General features: G+C 37.3%; 1 protein-coding gene across 1 annotated transcript; it reads right to left on the bottom strand.

Moving 5' to 3' along the window:
- Positions 1 to 2,151: 2,151 nt before the first annotated feature.
- On the bottom strand, positions 2,152 to 14,128 carry LOC143853997 (alpha/beta hydrolase family protein). The gene is made up of 9 exons (XM_077363695.1): positions 13,696 to 14,128; positions 13,543 to 13,620; positions 7,693 to 8,526; positions 7,188 to 7,290; positions 4,993 to 5,093; positions 4,712 to 4,886; positions 3,307 to 3,477; positions 3,133 to 3,233; positions 2,152 to 2,621 (listed from the first exon to the last, which is right to left on the bottom strand). The coding sequence occupies exons 1-9, from the start codon at positions 13,969 to 13,971 to the stop codon at positions 2,565 to 2,567; spliced, it is 1,896 nt and encodes a 631-aa protein (XP_077219810.1). The 5' UTR covers positions 13,972 to 14,128; the 3' UTR covers positions 2,152 to 2,564.
- Positions 14,129 to 14,776: the final 648 nt, after the last annotated feature.

Raw genomic sequence — 14,776 nt, forward strand, 5'->3', positions numbered from 1 at the left:
TGTCATTCGGTCGATCGAACCGACCTTCAGCCGACCGACCAAGCTTTGGTCGTCCTAACACAAGGTACTCGATTTTTAATTTTATGCCCGATTGGCCTTTAATCGACCGAAGCCCTGCCAGTTTTGGATTTTTCCAATTTATCCTTCGTTTTGGCCATGGGCTTTTGGTCCACTTGATTTCCCTTCTATATTTAACTTATTTCAGTATTTTTTTAGTGCCTCCATAGACTTTGTATCTTCAAAGTAATTCCTCTTCAAGTGTTCAAGTCTTATTCTTTATAGATGTCCATCTTCCCTATTTGGCTTGATTGGTTTTCAGCTTGCTTTAATGCCTTGATCCATGCTCCTTGACTTTGACCTTCTAAAGAAATCTTCAAGTTAAACACAAGATCATTTGTACTACTAAATTACATACATAATCAACTTATGTTTGGAATCATCAAAACATGACTTAAAAGATTGCCAAGGTTGAATCCTTTGGCTTATATTGATTGTACATTCGTTACTAAGTTAGTGGTAGCTTATGGAAGCTAAGTATAGTTATGAAATGTCAACCTCAAATTTGACATGTAGCCTATATTTTAGGCCTTGTAAAATACTTCCGCTGCCTTTACGAGATCACTATTAAAACTTGTCTGAGTTGATTAGACTCTAGTAAAACAAGTTGACTTGATAATGAGCCTGCCTAGAAAAAGTGAAAGAAACCAAAAGTTCAAATCATCAACATTCTATTTATTATTAAAAAAAAAAAATGAACCAAATCACAACTGCCTGCAACAATAATTATGTCTTAAATGTAAGAAACACAACTCTGTATTCTGAAATATTATATATTAATAAGAAAATGTCCTCGAGTTTTTATCGAGTCAGCAATCCCTCATTCGAGTTGACTCAACTCAACCCACTTTCTATTCGATCGATTCGAGTTTCTAAACAATGGTTACAACATGTTATAATCACTAAAACTAGATTCTTCACCATGACCATAGCTCGTGCCATTGCTTCACCGTTCAAAAATGGCTCGAAAACAACACCAACACCATCATGATTCCTTCTCAAAACTATGAGTCACCTGTCTCTTTGCTGGTTTCCGATCAAAAGATCTCGTTGGGCCACCGAGTCCTCTAGTCGGAACATCGCCAAAATCAATGTCAGAGAACGACGTAGATGCATCGACAATTCCGTTACGAGATCTGCATCGGGCGCAGGCAGTGAGGTGTCGCGCGGCCCAACACCCCATCTTGCAGGGAAGTTTGATGCAACGCCAAAGGATGGCTAGTGGGCAGCAGATACATAGCACACAAACACTACATATGCACCCGACCACATTGTTGCAGCACTGCCCATCCAAACCGGGTGGGGATGAAGAAGAGGGCTTCCTATCCATCTTTCATTATTCCTTCCTTTCTCCTTTTTAGTAGTTTTAGTATCAGTTTATTCTTCACATGTTGTGTCTCCTTTTCGTTTTCTTCTCCACTACTTTTCTAACCTTTTTATCATGTTGCTCTTTTCGGTGTTACGACTTTTTAACGTGCTTAGATTCCTCTTTGTCATGGCCAAGTAAAGGAGAATTGACTACTTAGATGATCAGGCTTGGAGATATCCTTTTCATCAGCCATGATCTAAAGGGCTAGGATCGTCCCATAAGAATTTGATTAGATGTAATGGGGTGGACTTTGCTATGGCTGACAAGACCCACAGGCCAGATACAGTACGATACTATCGAACTCACTGTTAAAAAAAATTCCAAGTAAATTAATGACTAGCACTGAGTAGACTCGGTTTTGCCTTGGCTAAGTCCTAAATGAAATCCATGTTTGCCTTGAGTCCATATAAAACTCCTCTGAGCCCGAGTTTTTAACCGGTGGCTTCACTTGGGCTCAATTTGGTTGTGTTCATAAGTCGGAAACTCAACGAATTGACGTGGCAAAAAGGAAAGGAAAAGAAAAGAAGATAAAATATGTTCAAGTGGGGGCGAGTAAAGGGTTCACCGACGAAATGATTTCTCCGTTCAATGCCATAGTAAAGGCAGTTGAATGATGCGGATCCAATCAATGGGACACCTTTGCGGCTAGGGTTTTGCAGGAGCACCCTTCAGTTTATCATAATAATATCATTCCTCGCGTTGTATAGGATGCGGAATAACACATCTTGTTAAATAAACAAAGAAATGATTTCATTAACCAATAAAAACTCGATTTACAGAAAGGTCAGGACTCAGATAGCTTATACATTACATTTATAAGAACCTGAATCAGTGTGTTCAGTCCTGATAGTCACAACCTTATTAATTATAGTACATTAATGCATTAAACAAAGAGGACAAAGTTCGACTTACAACTCTAAACCTTCTTTTCTCCTTTGTATCTCCAACTGAAAAATAAAAGACTATGAACAGCACTATCTGTTTTTTGAGGCACTTTGTTAAAACCCAAAGGCAGCCTCGTTCACAGAGCTGTGTTTCACACCATGATGATCCAACTGAAAAAAGAATGAACATCACCTCTTTATCATGGGCACTTTGTTTAAAGCCAAATCAATACAACTTTATTGACAGAGCTCTATTACACATCATGACGACTAAGGAACTCGATTATACACGGATAAACTTCATCAACTGCCTGCAAAAGTAAGAAAACAACCAATCATATGCCTTCAGTCTTACTTTTATATACAACATACTAGCATTCTTGGCCTATATGCCTGTATAAAATAATGGGCCCACCCATCAAAACATGAGGTGTAAAATGGTGGGCACCACCTGATGCATGGATTTAGGTAGAGATGGTGGGCACACTCATGGTGTAAAATGGTGGAACCCACCATGTGCATGCGTTGGGTACATATGGTGGGCCCTACCATATCAAAACATGAGGTGTAAAATGGTGGGCCCCACCCATGCTGTGCATGGTTGTAAAATGAAGGGCCTCACCTTATCAAAATATGCGTGGTAATTTGCTGTAGACAAAATTCCACTAAAATGTTTCCATGGAGAAAGTTTTACAATAAAAATTTTACATGGAAAGAAAACAAATGACAAAAGAAAAAAACACATTTAGTATATGCTACAGATGCAGAAATGGTTTAATATTGATATAATTACGACTTATTATCACATCTGAAAGAACATACCAGATGTCCTCCAACTAAATCGTAGTGACCATAATGTAGACCATTTGGTTGTCCGAAGATTTTGTATGTGACCAGATGTTGTGGAATTATTTTGACAGTTTCTGCCCATTCAATCATCCAAGGTGTAAGTGAATTGGATGCAAATCATGTTTCTAGTTTAGTTGAGGAGCTTACCATATACAGCCTCAGGTGGGCATATCAGATCCTGATCCCCTGCAAGTGCTAAGACAGGGACATTAATTTTGTGGAGATGATGCTTGTAACAAAATGAGCCACGTCTGTCACGTAAACCTCCATCTCGGAATGCTGTGGTAAGTTGCAAGAGAAGCTTAGTAGGGATTGTACCTGCGAATTTGAAAGTACAACCATATTAATATCCAGTAAACGTTATTTTAGACTATCTGGTGTACTAATTTCACTTAGAGGCTATGGAAAATGAAATAAAGCACAGACAAGGGGGATAGTGTATACTATGTTCAGGAAAGAGAGAACTACTGTGGGAATTCAAATCATTTTAATTATGATCACACAACCAGTATAAAAGTGTGCAACTCCAAAGTATTGAGAGAAGACTAAAATAGATATAAATGCATTCAGATTCAGTTACAGTAAGTCCTGGTAAAAAAAAATGCAGTATAGACAAGAAAAATAATAGAACTACACATATGATCATCCCCAAACCATCTGGAGTGACCAGAATATAAAAATAAAAAGTAAACAATAAAATAAAAAATAAAAAAATGCTAGAAGATACTTCCTCCATGACAATTCCCACTAATACAGTCTGTGCCAAAGTTATATCAAATGTGACTTTGTTAAACTGCTGAGGGAAATTCTTACCCCTGTCAAGATGCAGCAGTCTCGTGTGATTGAGATCCTCCGGGAATCCAATTTTACATCCATGAACAAATGATGTTCTATATATGCTGTTTCCCAAAAAGATTTACGTGTTTTTGTTCACTGTTTGTCCAACAGAAATCACAAATGATAGCATACAGTAAAGGTGAATGAGAGCAAGACAACTGATTATCAACAAACAATTATGAACAATAACTCTTCGATGATCTAACTTAAGCCTCTCCCGGAATAATATTCCTCATGCAAGAATCCCATTCATCACACACAATAAAATGATTATCACATAGAGATTCTACAGAATTAAAGTGCTTCATGAGAGGTAGAAGTAACTTTCTATGGGGACCCCCTACCAGAAATGAGAATAAGCTGAACCAAGGCCCGACTTCATCCATAGCCTGGAAAAAGAGATTCTTAACAAAGAAGAAGACTGGTATCAACTAAAAACATTTCTTCTGTAGTGTTGATAATGGAAAAAACTTTAATGCAGCTTAGTGTTTAAAAAGCGGCGGCCCAGTGCACGAGGCTCTGCCATTGCTTCTTAGTGTTTGTGGATCTTAAATCAATTAAAAACCATAACCACGTCTGAAATTTCCTGTGATAACACATTTTTCATTTCATCTCTGCAGTGCATCTAGATCCATAAGTAAAACATCTGAGCTGGCACAGTTATTGAAGCAAAAAAATATGCCAAAAAAGTCAATGGGTACAAGTATGCACTTACAGAAATTGTTCAAAACAAGCTTTGCAAACAACTCAGGATGCATCATGTCCTGAGCGGATACAATAGGATTAAGCCAAGACAAAACATAAGGAGGACGACATGAAAGAGGATAACAAGCTGCCATTAATGCCCCGAGCGGAACAACGGGGACATTGAGAGCCTGTGCTGGATCAGCCTGTATGATAAGGTTAACTTGTATTAGCTACTTAACAAAAATCGTGGCAAATGAAAGAAAAAAAATTAAAGAACTACGCCAGGAAATGGATGTCTATTTCACTTACAAGGGGCAGTAACAATTTAAGGGATGATTTTGAAGAAGTGTAGTCAAGAGATGATGCTAGTGTAACAACTGCTGCCAATCCAGGGTTTCTTCCTTCATAACCTTGAAGAAAAAATAAAAAAGAAAAAAAAACTTATGAGTGCATGATAATGAAGACTGCAATGAGACTGGAATGGTTACACTTTTTCTTTTAAAAGTAAGCTCAATTTAATCTTAAGATCTGTCAAAACAAGTGTGAACCATAAAACTGCACATCCATGAGGGCCATGTAATGCAAGTTTACATAATAATGCCTAGAAAAGAACAACTCAACTCAACTAAGCCTTTGTCCCAACTCAACTCAACTCCACTCAACTAAGCCTTTGTCCCAAACTAGTTGGGGTTGGCTAATGAATCCTTTAGAAAAATTTCATGAAGGTGAAAGAATCTACCCAGCTCAAATTTACTAAATCTAATCCTGACGCTAGTTGGGTTCGTCTACAATGATCATTTTCTTCCATTCTCTCCTATCCAAGGTCATTAGCTCTGTTATGTTCCTAGCCATCAAGTCTTTCCTCACTGTTTCTACCCAAGTTGTTTTCAGTCTGCCCCTGAATCTTTTAATCTTTTTCCTCCATCAACTTGGAACGAGTCACTTCTTCTCACTAGAGCATCCAAAGACCTATGTTGGATATGCCCAAACCATCTTAAGCAGTGCTCTCTCATCTTCTCTTCAATTGGTGCCACCCCCACCTTTTTATGGATGTCTTCATTTCTAATTCTATCTAACCTTGTGTGGCCGCACATTCATCTAAGCATTCGCATCTCCGCTACACTCATCTTATGCACATGCTACTTCTTGGTGGCTCAACATTCTGAGCCGTACAGCATGGCTGGCCTCACAGCTGTCTTATAAAACTTTCCCTTCAACTTGGTAGGTATTTTACGGTCGCACAAAACTCCTTAAGCATGCTTCCCACTTCAACCAACCTGCTCTTATTCTGTGGTTAACATCCTCTTCAATCTCTCCTTCCTTATGTAGGATTGAACCAAGATAGCGAAAGATATCCCTCTTAGGTACCTCCTGTCCAGTCATATTTACTACATCCTCCCCCGTCTCCTTACATTACTAAAGTTGCACTCCGTATACTCTGTCTTAGTCCTACTCAGTCTAAAACCTTTGGATTCCAAAGTAGTTCTCCATAACTCTAACTTAGGCCTAGAAAAGAACATATATACAATTTAATTCTCTCGTCTTCTTTTTTTGAGCAACCCTGACCTTGCTAATAGCTTTTAAAATTTAAGGTGCTATTTGACAGTGGGCATACCAATAATATCAAATTGAATATAATTACACAAATTATCACAGATAAAGGAAAGTCAAGAAAACAATCTTGTAATTTGACAATGAGTACAATCAGAGGATATATGAGATGGAAAAAACATTTTATGATCAAAACAGGCAAATATAGGGTTCAATAAAAGACGGAAACACCCAAATGTGCTCTAGGAACATTAAATCAGGAGTTGGAGAGCGGGGACTTCCGCCCTGAAAACTCAATAGCCAAAATTTTAAATGGGAAAATTTAAGTAGCCCATATCTAACATAGGTAGAGCAATCTTTCAGAAAATAAGAAAACTTCGACTTTGGGACAATCCATTTTAACCATTAAAATCTCAAAACATTTTCAGCCACATCACTAGCTGCTACTATTACAACAATGAATCTATCAAGACTACATATAACTTAATTTTCTACTAGTTGTTCGTGTTGTTTTGTGGAGTATGATGTGCTCTTCCTTATATGCTTAGTTTCTGGGGCATATAAGTTATGGGAATGGATAAAGGCTTTTCCCAAATTTTATAATACTAAAACCAACAAACATAATAAATAGAAAATTATATGGCCAAGCATCCATTTCTATCTCTAAAGCCAAATGGAATCAAAGTACATGAAACAAAAAGGAGAATGAAGAATAATAGTGGCAACCAACAGCAACATGTTAAATAGAAACTGATGAGACCAAACATAAGAACTATACGAAGCTACTATCAAGGTTCCCATAAAATGCAGAAAAATATAAAATAATACAGACTTCAAAAATCTCTGCATCAAAAATATAAAAAAGAATCATTATTGATAAAGATAACCCTGTAAAAGAGATTCATAATCGATAAAGAGAACCCTCATTCATGGAAAAACATGTTGCATCTTACCATGACGTGATAGCATAGAATATAACAAAATTCCCCCCATGGAGTGACCAATTGCAAGCACCTTGCCATCCTTTGGCTTGCATTGAGCCCTTACATATTCCATCTACGATTAGCACAGTTGATGTCATTAGAATTTGTTGAAGATCAAAGGATTTGATCATTTACAGGTACAGCCAAATAGTGTAACCATGGTTTTAAATTTCGGTTTCAGTTTAAATTTTGGCAATCCCAAACTTTCAGCCAAAATCCAGTAATGAAAAAATTATTATTTAACTATTTACCAAATTTCAGCCAAAATTTTGGAATAATTATTTTAAAAAATCAATTTCTCAAAATTTCAGAATTTCGGTTTTGGTCTCAACCAAAATCCGAAATTTAAAACCATGAATGTAACTAACGAAAAGTAATAAAAAAATGGGAAAAACAAATTGGAGAGAGAGAGAGATAGAGAGAGAATGAATAGAAACTTAAATGGATCTTTTAGCATAAGGAAATGTCACCTCACCGCAGCAGGAACATCCTCTTCCAGGTAGTTATCAAAGTCCCAATCATACTTCACAATAAGGTCAAGTTGTTTCTGGAAATCCTCTATAGTTGTAGATAAACGCTCTTGCAGGTCGAATAACTGTGGCGACACAGAGCGTTGACCTTCTTCAATAATATTTACAATCCTTTGACTCAAATCTCTGACTTGGCTGGCAATTGAAGAGCTTGGCTTTCCTTCTAGTACACGTGAAAGTTTTCCCCTGATCTCACTAAATCGTTCAGATAATTGAGCATCTTCTAAAAGTTTCGATATTTGATCAACAAATCTTGCGGACATAACCCTCGATTGACCTTCATTGAGAAAGCCCGATAGCCTTTCGGTTAAACGCAATAAAGTTTCTGTCAAATTTGTCACTAGTTTTGAGTCATCACTTACTGTCACTGTCTCCCTCTTGTTTCCTTTGACAGTAGAGATTTCTGACTCGGGCAAAACACCAGTTCTCATAACTGATTGTTGCTCGGAAGAAACACCATTACCCAGATCCTTATCAATGGACTTTGTCAGCTCAGACCCAACCGCATTGGACCCCACTCTTTGGGTGATCAACCCTGCATCTTGAACAGTTTCAGACTCTGGCAGAGCGCCGTTTATCATAATTGACAGTTGTTCTGCAGAAAAAACATCAGTATTGACATCCATATCCATAGAATTTGCCAGCTCAGATGCAAGAAAATCATTGGCAGAGTGCCCAATTGCATTGGAGTCTCCAGCTCGTGTGCTCAACCCAGCACCCCGAAATTCAACAATCCACGTATCAAATCCTTGGCTAGACATGTAACGTGCAAATGAAGACTGCAAAAAGTTCACATGTTTTAGTAAAATAGAAGAGTGTTTGTTATAAACTGCAAAAGGCTAACAAGAAAAAAAACTGAAATACAAACAGAATAGATATTCAATTTGCATATATTTTCACACACTTCTGTGGTTGTGAAAATTGTCTCATATCATGGACTTGAGGATTAAAAGACAAAGTTGAAGCAAAAACAATATCTTTTTTTTTTAATGGTGAAGCAAAGACTATCGGGTCATTAAATATTACAAGAAATGGATGGCAGTCATGGCAGCAATCATTGAAATCGAATAATGTATGATGTGGAGCCCAGGGTTGATGAAAATCTATTTGAATGTTTAAATCGTGGTAATAAAGACACCAGCTTATCGAATAGTGCAGAAGTCACTTAAACTAAACTCCAAACATCCCAGATAAAAAATGAACATGTGCAAATATTTATACATTCAAAAGGACGAGTATGTGTCTAACCTGTTGATAGTCCACACAAACTGAAAATAATGAGCAACCAACTCTGGTAATACTTTTTCATAAACAAGTCTGCTAAGATGCATAAGACTAAAGTGCCATAAGCGAGTGACAAGTAAAAATTATTTGAGACACTATCATTGTACAAGAACCGAAGGTTTAAACGTATGTTGGAATCAGTACAAACAATGTATCAGGATTGCAAAAGTCTAAGGCTCTAAGCTTAAATTTTCAACTTACAAACACACAAAACTTGCATGATAATTTTTATCTTTTCCGTACATGAATTAAAAACTAGGCCAAGATCAAGATGTTTAGTTGGAAATGACTTGGTTGTGGCTTATACCAATATAAAACACATATGCACCACAATTGAATGAGTTTTGCACAGTTATTTCAGAGTTGTTGCACAGTTATTTCAGAGTTATTGCACAGTTGTTTCAGATTGTCTTGGAATTTCAGCCAAAACATCAATGTTTTGCTTGAAGCATCACAAAGCCATCATGCAGTATCTTAGTGAAAAAATCAATAGGGAGGAAAATACTTCCGATCTATTTTTCTTCAAACCTACATCATGGATTCAATGGAATTTAGTGCTGAAAATCAAATGGAAAAAAAAAACTATATAGAGAACAAATTGGTACGTGAATTGACAAGTTAGGCTCTTCATCAACTCATTTTAGGATGAAAATTATGGTATGTTTTCTAGATAAATATGCACATAGATTGAAAGCTTTGAGCTAGATCTATGATTATATCATAGATCCATGGACATGTAAACAGATTGATGTATCTATTATGTAATTTATGGTAGATTAGTGACAAATTAGTAACAATTTAATAATTTTAGTGTGTAATTTATAGTAGATTAGTGACAAATTAGTAACATCTTAACAATTTTTAGTATACTTGATTTTTTGATACATTTCAGAACAGAGCATGGAATCGCACCACATCCAAGCTTTTATAACGTTGCTTAGCAGATCATTGGTAATGTGTTATTATGATGCATAAGCAAAGGGCAAAGAACTACAAATGAAAATCTCAGGTATTCCTATGACAAGGTTTATGATAAAAACATTGATGCACTATAATATGTAAGAAAAGGCTCAGATATAGTTATAACAAATGTAATATGTCTAGTGTGCAAACAGGATGAAACAAGGCTACTTATAGGATTAGAATGCAATAGGGCAGATGACAGGTCAGTTCTAAGCTGGTGGTAAGGTTTGGAGATGAATATCTAATGAACAAGATGAATGAAAGACAGGAGGATGAGAAGATCAAATGATTCGAAGTGTGTAGAAGAATAATGGAGAGATCGAATACGATCTACGGTTAGAAACACTCACAACTAAATAGAACTAGCAGATAAAAGCAGCTGCAACCAGATTACAATAGAAGATAAGTATGCTACCATCCTCATGGTTTTAAATTTCGGACTGAAATTTCGGATTTCGGTGGGGAACGAAACCGAAACGTAATTCCCGAAATTTCAAAAATTTCGGGAATTTCGTAGAAATTTATAATAGAATATTATTTTTTTATTCCCTTAAAGAATTTCGATCGAAATCTCAGGAATTTCGATCGAAACTTCATCCCAAAAAATCTGGGATTTCGTGCGTAATACCAAATTTCGCCCGAAATTTCGGGATTTCAGGTGAAATTTCGGTTTTGGATAAGTCCGAAATTTTAGCCGAAACAGAAATTTAAAACCATGAGCATCCCAATAGCAAAACCCTAGGCATTGCATCAAGGATAGAGGCATCACACCTTGGATACGAAGGCTTCACACGCATGATTTGCAAATACTTTCAGAGAAATAATTTTTCATTCATAAAGTCGGATTATCAAGGCCCTAGTACTTACATATATATAAACTTCTCCATGACTTCTAGGTATAAATGTTTAATCAGCTTAAAACAGTTCAACAAAAAAAAACCCTAACCTAAGAGATCTAAAAGACTTATCATCAAGCAACTTCTGAACTAAAGGACTCAAAAAAATGTAACTAGGAAATAAAAGTAACAGTCATCATGACCCAACGACCAAGTGGTCCCCATCTCATTATTGAAATTGCGAACAAATGTTTGAGATTACTATTCTGCCCTTTCTTCTAATTTTATTTGTACGTTTTAATCTGATCCTTATTATTTCTCCACAGCTTGAAAAGACTTCACCCTATCAAGTAAATGGAATGATAGCGGTGGTCATGGAGATCAGGATTAATACATTGGAGTTCTTTGACAGTAATCCAAGTACGATTGGATAATGGTTGCCCTCTCCATTGAACAAGATACTTTTGATAAACCACCTCTTCTAGTAGACAAAATCTGATCACCAAGAACATATTCTGTCTTTTTTAAGCTTAAGAACCGGTGGTAGATGAACTTGCTCACCATTCACTATAGTCGCATCCATCCAATAAGGAAGTAAGTCCTCCAAAGTGAAAACATGATTAATACCCATGTCACTAGGCAACTCCAAGACATAAGTATTAGCACTAATCTTCTTTAGAATCTTGCAAGGACCAGCAGTTCAAAAGTATGCTTTATTGAAAACATCCTTAAGAAATTTGTTCCGACCTAATGTAAAACATCACCATATCCCCTCATTGAAACTCAGCATACCTGTGGTGTAAGTATGCTCTAGCCTCATAAGATGCATTGCTTAGGGCTATCATCTTTCTAACTTCATTAAGCAACTCTCATATGCTCAGCAAAGCCCTCCACTTCGGCACTAGGTCTAGCTTTAGGAGGGGAATTAAATCAACTAGTTACTTTCACTAACTGTCTCAAATCGACACCTGCCAAGGGAATAATTGACAGAACTGTTATACGCAAATTCATTCATGCGTAACAATTATCAAAACTAGTAATATGAGCGCCAACCAAGCAACGCAGCAAATCCCCCAAGCTACGGTTCACCATTTCAGTCTGTTATCAGTTTGAGGATGGAATGAACTAGATTACTCTAATTTGGTTTTCAACGCCTTCCATAACGTCTTCCAAAAGTAATTCATAAACTTCATGTAACAGTCAGAAACTAGCATCTTTAGAAAACAATGAAAATGCACAATGCCTTGAATAAAATCCCGGCTATATGGACCACATCTGAGTTATTGCTGTAGGGTAGAATGCGAACCATCTTAGCGAAACAGTCTACTACCACACGTATGAAATCACGACTCCTTAAGAGTCTCAAGCAAGCCTAGCACAAACTAAACGCCTAGTCATGCCAAGGTTCATGTGGAACTAATAGAGGTGCATACAAGCTCGTATTATGCTTCCTTTGGCCAACTGACAAGTCTAGCACTATTGATCTCTACTTGAATTGTTGGGTAAACATAGACAAGTATTCTTAAAAGGATGCCCATCAAGTACAGAAAAAGTGGGATAATCATCTTGCTGCTCAAATCTAACAAAGAGAGAAGAATATATACTTTACAACTCAATGCATCGACTGCTTAGTTCTCTACACCAACTCTGTGTTTGAGAACAAAAGTGTAGTCTTGCACGTGTGCACTCTATTTCGCATGTTCAGGGCTTTAGGGTCACTGTCGTAGTCACGCTGCAGCTGCTCAAATCTAATGAAACACATTATCAAAGAGAGAAGAATATATACTTTACAACTCAGTGCATCGACTGCTTGGTTCTCTACACCAACTCTGTTTGAGAATAAAAGTATAGTATTGTAGGTATCCACTCTATTTCACATGTTTAGGCCTTTAAGGCTCAGCTTCTTTTTTGAGTGCAAATTTGTAAGTTCCTTGTGATCCGAATAGAGCAAAATCTCCTTATGAAGTAGATAAAAACATCATCGCACCAAAAGACGAAGTGCCTGCATGGCTGCACTACAGCATAGAATTCCTTGTCATAGATTGAATACCCCACTGTTATGCTTCATTGAGCTTCTCACTATAATAGGCAACTGGGTGACCACCTGGCTAAGAACTCCAATACTCACATTAGATGCATTGCAACTTCAAAGACCATAGGGAAGTCTAAGAATTGTAAGACTGGAGTTTCCAGCGTTCTTTTATTTATCTCTTCAAAAGCTTTGGTTGCTGCATTGGACTATGAGAATTCACCCTTTTATCCCTTTTTTCATGCAATTGGTGATTGGAGCCATATTAGTGCTGAAATTCCCAATAAATCTTCCATAGAAAACCCGTCAATCCATGAGAACTCCACACCTTATGGATATTAATAAGAATAAATCAATCAATTATAGCTTTCGCTTTATCTAGATCCGCTTCAACTCCTCAAGGCAAAACAACAAAGCCAAGGAATACAACACTTGATTCATGAAAGGATATTTTTAAAGTAAACATACAGCTTCTTTTAGCAGAAAACCCTCATTCCTTTTACAAAAGAACAAGAATAGGATTGCACATTAGACTACTTTTCATTTTCAGATTTAGGAAACAATACAGGGGCATACTGACAAAAATCAAAGCAGCGAAAATTTAGAAATATCATAAGAAGCAAATCAAAGAAAAAAGTTCAAAATTACAAGAAAATTGATATAATGAAGAAAAAGAAACTCACCCCAGGAGAAAGATCGAAACCAATCGCGTTCGTCCCAACCCCAGACAAAAGAATCAGAGGGTGATTCCTCAAAGGCGTCTACAAATTCAAAAAAAAAAACATAACTAAAAAACAAAATAATCTCAACAAAAAAAACAAACAAACAGAAGATACATTGGGGGAAGGGGTGTAGCGCCAAAGAGCGAGGCGCCAGTCGGTGCCATGGACGGGGACATAGTGGAGCTCGTCGGCAGTGCAGATCGGAGGCTTCTTCTCGACTGCCTCGTATGAGGATGAGAAGGCTCTCAATGGCCTCACACGTGCCGGAGACCAGGAGGACCATGATGTCCTGATTGTTCGTTCCCTTTTTCTTGGGGTCAAATGAATTGGGTTTAGGTAACACATGGTTGCTGCAAATTGCAGAGCCGATCTAACGTCCGCTTGAGGCATCGTTACCAACTCCTGCTTCTCTTCTTTTCTCACTTTTGTCTCTCCCTCTCCCTCCCACTCTCTCCTTTATAGGAAAAGATCCTCACGTTACAAGGGTTGGGGGTGAGGGGGCGCATAATCCTACGGGGGGCGAAAAAATCATTTCCATGTATGTTCATATGAGAAATTATATGACGAGTGGGCGTAAGAACACGTAGTCATCAGCCCAGCCTCAAAAACAGTGAACTTACGCTCAATTCATCGTACAATTTCTGGTATTAGCACAATCATATTTTGATAATTCCACTAACTCATATCGTCTTTTATTACGCTCGGTCCAATTAAAAATGAAAAGAAAATCTGAGTTTATGCCATTATTAAAATATTTTTGTGCTGATATCATTTCCCTTCTTATGCAATATGAACAGAGAAAGGGAAATGAAATCAGCAGTTCAGCACAACCATTTGACTTTAAACACTTCTAAAACGGGATCCCTTCTCGAAAATCAAGACGGGTTAAGTACCCACTCACGATCACTTGCTTTTCTTCAGCACGATATTCCCATTTTGCTAGCAACCCGAGGTTTTATATGCGAACCGCGGGGCTGTGTAGTCCCGTATTTTTTTTGAAAAGGTATTGTACGGCTCACACCATAGGATGGATCCAAACCATCCATTTGATGGGCCGTAAATAGGTTGGGCACCAAAAATCAGTTATATAGGATGATCCCGTCCTTCTGATCTATGGAGGTTTCTATAATATATAGTTCCTCTACAAATTCGAGTGGTAGGGTCATTATAAGGAAATGATCTTTTGGGCACAACG

Source organism: Tasmannia lanceolata, unplaced genomic scaffold (assembly GCF_043159265.1).
Source record: "Tasmannia lanceolata isolate RefF3 unplaced genomic scaffold, GAP_Taslan_0.1 ptg000020l, whole genome shotgun sequence".
NCBI lineage: Eukaryota > Viridiplantae > Streptophyta > Magnoliopsida > Canellales > Winteraceae > Tasmannia > Tasmannia lanceolata.